Consider the following 5,985-nt stretch of genomic DNA (forward strand, 5'->3'; position numbering starts at 1 on the left):
GTGTGTGTGTGTGCTCACTGACCACAGGGAGGGTCTATGTGTGATTGACAGCAAAGCTATCCCAGCATCCTTTGCAGCCTGAAAGATGTTTCCCTCCACGTCGATGCTGACGGCGCTCGTACACTCGTCCAACAGAGCGTAACGAGGGCTGGGCGAGAGACATTCACACAGACAGAGAAAGAGAGGGACAGACAGAGAGAGACAGAGAGACAGACAGAGAGAAAGAGAGAGACAGACAGACAGAGAGAGACAGACAGAGAGAGAGAGAGACAGACAGACAGACAGTCAGCAGTCAGCAGTCAGCAGTTAGCAGTCAGTAGTTAGCAGTAAATATTTACCAGTGGTAGAACATGCGAGCCATTCCCATCCTCTGTTTCTCTCCTCCAGACAGAACATCTTTCCAGTCACTGACTGCCTCCCAACCTGACAGACAAACACAGTACAATATGTAGTACTCTGTGTATTTATACTGCTTTTACTGCATGATAATGATCATAAAATCAAGTATTTGGATATTTTATATCTGTATATTACAGAACTGCAGTAAAAGTACTTCTGATTCAAGGATACTCTATTGTCCTTCACAACAATGTTGTTTATTTTATAATCCAAAAGACAGACACTGACCTCCCTCTCGGTCCAGGATGTAGAGCAGGTGGACGGTCTGAAGGATCTCTTCCAGATCTGAATCTGTGATTCCTCGCTGAACCATCTCCTCCACAGAATCTGGATAGATCACCTGGTCTCTGAGGGTCCCCTCTGACATGTAGGGCCTGTACAGTACACAGTACAACATCACTATTACAGTACAACATCACTATTACACTACTACATCACTACTACAGTACTACTACAGTACTACATCACTACTACAGTAAAACCTCACTACTACAGTACTAATACAGTACAACCTCACTACTACCGTACAGGAACAGTAAGGTTGTTTGTATTATATTATTATACTCATATACTGTCCCATTAATCTTCATCATCATCATCATCAGTCATTTCTATTAGTATAGCTGTTCCTGTGCACCTCTGTCTCTTTTTCTCTCTTTAATGTCAATAAACGGATCAAAAGGATGCTGAAATAACTTCATCATGATGGTGATTTGTAAAAATCTGTGGCTCACAGCAGACAGGTTGAGGAGAAACAGTTCCCACATTGTGATCTTCTTCACGAACACTGATCTGATCTGAGCGATCGGTATAAGAAACCAACCCAGAGGGGGATCCAGAAGGTGATCAGGACCAGTCCAGAACAAGGTCAGTTCTAGGTAAATTCTACTCCTTTCCAGTCTTCCGACCACTCAAAGCGCTGTCACATTTATCCATTCACACACATTCAAACACTGATGGAAAAGTTTGGGGTTCAGTATTTTGCTCAAGGACACTTCAACATGCAGCAGGGAGAGCCAGGGATTGAACCACCACCCTTCTGAGTAGTGGACGACCCGCTCTACCTCCTCAGACACAGCCAGGTCCTGGTGGAGTTCCTTACAAGGTTTACAAGAGGAGCTTCTGTACCTACAGTCACTGATCCCGGAGAGGGAGTCCTGAGTTCACAGGAATGGTCAGTCAGCTAAGTCAGGGAAGGTCATGGAGATCTGGCTGTTCTGTAGCTGGACCTCAATGATACCTCTATAGCTCTAGCATCACTGGTTTAACAGGCCAATTCAGTGACTTGATTCTGGACTATTACAACTGTTTTAGTCTTCAGAGACTCATTACTAGGGCCCAGATGAGTTTAAAACCTCCGGGGTCTTGAGCAAAGGTTCAGACAGAAGAACAAGCTGCTTACCTTGGTGTGGGAGGTGTTCTCAAAGTCTCTAATGCGCAATATATTTGAGGTCAGGAAGTGATGTTGTACATTGGAAGCACAAACTCTCTGAATTAGTGGTGCACGATATATTGGCCGCCGATATAATATTGGCCAATATAGTAATTTTTTTACACATCGGCATCGTTCCGATGTCAAAATAGGGCCGATGTGAACAGGCCGATGTGAATCATTCCTGTGTATTTGATGTGTGTGTAGGCTTAGATGTGAGTGTGGGGGCGGGGATGTTTGTTTTTGCACGAGCGCATAAATTTACACGGCACATAATGTGCCGAAGCAGGTGCTGGAGGCGGCAGCAAGTGGCAAAAAACAAGCTAGAGAAAGAAGTGGACAAGATGACAGCGTCAGCGACGACCAGCGCCAGTGCCACAGATGGGCCTACACCAGACGCAGAAGACGCTGAAGAAGGTGAACCACAAGAAAAGAGGATGTGTACGCCAAGTGAAGGGCATTCATTCCTGGACATGTTCGATGAAATTCTGGAGGAAAAGGAACAGGATGAACAGGCAACAGGTCCAACGAGTGTGCAGGTAGGCTAGGTTACCATACTATTTGAATCAGATAATCTTTTATAGTCTTTTATTCAAATTAAGTATTTCACATTTCTTTGTGTGATCAGATCATTTATTGACAGTCCAATCTCATGAAAAACTGCGGTCCATAGTTATTATTGAACTTGTAGGATTGCTGGTGCACGCCACGACTAACATGGGTGCATCTCAATAGTCTGTCCAAAGGGGGCGAAGCCCTGGGATCACATGGACTGAAGGACAACTCCTAGTAGTCAGTGAACAGAACTGGGGTGTTTAACAAATCAACACAGTTTCATCCAGTCACAGTGAATTACACAGTTTCATTCCAGTCACAGTGAATTACACAGTTTCATCAGTCACACGTGAATTACACAGTTTTCATCCAGTCACATGAAATTTATTACTAGTTTTCATCCAGTCACAGTGAATGATATACAGGTTTCATCAGTCACAGTGAATAAAAAACTACACAGTTTCATCCAAAGTCACAGGTGGAATTACACAGTTTCATCCAGTCACAGTGAATTACACAGTTTTCAGGTCCAGTCAACAGTGAATTACACAGTTTGCATCCAGTCACAGTCGAATTATACAGGTCATCCAGTCACATTAGTGTTCTTGTACAAAACCTGACTCACTTTCCTGGTTTTCTGCATTGTGCGTCGTCACATTGGATCCTCCAATAAGTGTTATTCTCTCTCAGGAGGACTTTCCACTGTTGATCGGCCCCTACTCTCACTACAGCTGTCCTACAGCCCACAGTCCAAGGGCTGTTTCTTTGTGTGACCTCCTAGTATGAAAATAAGTTTTTGGTTTGCCTTATTCTTCATATTGGATGAGTTTTTTGGCCTCTCAAAGGCAATGTGAGCTGCCGTTCCAGCTTAATTAGTTTTCTCAATTTGGGACAGGTTGGGCAGATACTGGTGTACATACTAAGTAAATTAATGCGGATATGTATAGATTAGCTCCATATATCTGTTGCCATATTGAATTCCTGGAAGAGGTAACAGCAACATTTCTTCCTGGGCTTTCTTTTACTGTTACCACCTTTAAGGAGTTCAGTGGGAGTCTATTACAAGTTTCCATTTTGGTTTTTAACAATTTTAATGTAAAGCATTTGATTGGGGGCAGAAGTGTAGAGCAGATCGTTCCACCACATCATTAAGGGTTGGCCTGTTCATCCCTGCTGCCCTCTTCGTGGTCCTTGGGGAGCCAAACCTGAACCCCAACTTAGTGTAATAAAATGAGTGTGGGCTGCGGTGGAGGGTGTGGTTAGCCGTACAGCACTTTGAGTCGAAAGACGGTTCAGGAACGGTGCTGTGACAGTCCAATCGCTTACTGAGGCTCTTTAAGATTCAGAATCAGTTTTTGTTCTCTCCTCTTTAATCAAGTCAGTCCAGTTCTCTTGAATTCCAGTTGGTCTGGTCTGTGCTGGTCTGGTAGGTTGGATTGAGGGGGGGATGAATTGTATTGATCACGGGTCCAAGATGGCTGTGGGGAAGAGTTCTCTGCTTCAGGATCCTAAGGTGGACTGTTGGCCTGTTTATGGAGGAATTACTGCTACCGTCCAGAACCTCAGCCACATAGTTCTACATACACAGGACGGCTCTACTTATCCTACTACTAGCTGCCTACTACTAACTGCTGCTGCTTCACTACTACTACATACTAATAATACTACTACTAATAATAAAAATTAAATTAACAATATATGATTATTTTTTAATAATATTATAATTATTCTTGAATAATGCATGAATTCCGTCTTGCTAGTCATCAGTAAGTTTCCTTCAAGGCTCTACCAGGTCTGGTGTTTTTTACCCTTTAGATGGCTTGTATGAGAATCAAATTGGTTGTGTTCAGCCTCCAGACCTCTGACCATGTAAATTCTTACGTGTTCAGTTGGTTCACTTCTTCATCTGTCTCCGTCTGCATCTCTGCTCGGTAAGTATTCTCTGTCGGGATCTCGTACATTCTTCTGCGACAAAGTTGTGTTTCACAATTCAGCCCACTGAATGCTAAGCCCTCGGCTCTGCTTCAACTTATTTGAGGTCTCGTTGCTTTGGGGAGGAAAGGACAAATATAGCCTAAACTGATATACATTATAAAAATAGCGCTACGGCCTTTGTACTGCAAAGCCGTTTAATCTTTTTATGATCAACAACTTTTCAAAGCTGCCTTGTGATTTCTCGGGCTTGCATGGATTTCAGCAACCCTAAACAACACTTCAGAAAGGGCATTCAGGGCAGTAGGTGCATGCCACCGATGGTGAAAAATTTGCTGCCGATACCATAGCCGGATAATTAATATCTGCTGTTATGGCCGGATATCCGAATATTTACGATGTCGATATCTCTGCATAATCAAATTAAAGTCATTTTTTCCAAAACGCTTTTTTTTTTAACCTTTTGTGTTTTATTTTCAGAAAATGCAACTGACATTGGGCACCTTTTACCTGTGTGCAAAATATGGACTCATCAGATTTTCAGGGGGAAGAAAAAAAAATAAATATTCTATCATAAAAATATTTTTTTATAAAGGGATACAAGTGGTGTCCTGAATTTCACACTATGGAATAAAAGCCAACCCTGGGAGTATTTCTCCAATAAACATTTAACTCAACTTGAGAACCAAGTCATTATTCTTGTGAACATTGTACAACGTTTAAAACTTAGCAAAAAAAACGGTATACAGTAGGTAGGCTTAATGCGCCAAAGCCAAATATGAAAAAGCAACAAACTGGGACTGAACAGGACAGGCTTTTGCAGTCTTCTGAACTGTAAGTACAGTAATACAGCTTACTGTAACTGCCAAGTACTTTAGGGTTAGCTGCCTGACCCTTGGCCTTCCCAGGGGCTTTGCGAAGCAGACCACATGTTGGGTGCTTAACAAACAGGAGCATTTTCTGCTTTTCCTCTGTACCGATCCTATTTCTCTGTTCACTGAACAACATTTGGAAGCGGCGGAGAAGAGACGTTCACTATCCACGTTCGCTACATGCGGGAAGGCTGGACAGGTTACTTTCGTTGCCCAACTGGGGCGAGGGCAGGAAGCGGGTCATGTTGCTTTGGCCAGTACTTGCAGCGGGGCTCATGTTTCTGGGGATGGGTGGGCCTCACTTCAGGTAACCATGCACCTAAAAGCAAATATAGACAAGTGTATAATCTCTTGGGCAAATCAGTCAGGAAATTATTATTCAACATTGCTATTCATGACCACCAAATGGAATAAAATAACTTATTCAATCTATCTTTTTTTTTCAAAACCTCTGAAGTCCATAGTATGTACGGCCTAGTCATTTCATCCAATTGATAAGATTTTGTTTCACCATCTATCCACTTGGAAGGCCGAGCACCTTACTACATCATTGGTCAGCCCAGCTAGACCCATTACAGGCCTATCACTGAATTTTAGACAAGACAACTATTTGAGATGCCCACCCATTACAGAATCTCAGACGGAGAAAAGACAGACTATTGAGATGCAACCCCATTTACAGAATCTCATGACGGGGAGAAAAGACAGACTATTGAGATTGCACCATTACAGAATCTCATGACGGGAGAAAAGACAGACTATTGAGATGCACCCATTACAGAATCTCATTGACGG

At 42.8% G+C, this 5,985-nt stretch overlaps 1 protein-coding gene across 1 annotated transcript in view; it reads right to left on the reverse strand.

The window, feature by feature from the left end:
- Positions 1–5,985, reverse strand: part of LOC118324133 (ATP-binding cassette sub-family D member 1-like) — a gene marked incomplete at its 5' end in the record, with an annotated part of 9,316 nt that overhangs the window by 498 nt on the left and 2,833 nt on the right. The window contains 7 exons of the mRNA XM_035656289.1: positions 23–148; positions 339–423; positions 628–808; positions 1,464–1,556; positions 1,802–1,829; positions 4,268–4,351; positions 5,395–5,509. Of these exons, the coding sequence (XP_035512182.1) occupies positions 23–148; positions 339–423; positions 628–808; positions 1,464–1,556; positions 1,802–1,829; positions 4,268–4,351; positions 5,395–5,509 (712 nt within the window). The remainder of the gene's footprint in view (positions 1–22; positions 149–338; positions 424–627; positions 809–1,463; positions 1,557–1,801; positions 1,830–4,267; positions 4,352–5,394; positions 5,510–5,985) is intronic.

The sequence above is a fragment of the Morone saxatilis genome, unplaced genomic scaffold, assembly GCF_004916995.1.
Source record: "Morone saxatilis isolate NCDOM2014 unplaced genomic scaffold, NCSU_SB_2.0 Contig15, whole genome shotgun sequence".
Lineage (NCBI taxonomy): Eukaryota > Metazoa > Chordata > Actinopteri > Moronidae > Morone > Morone saxatilis.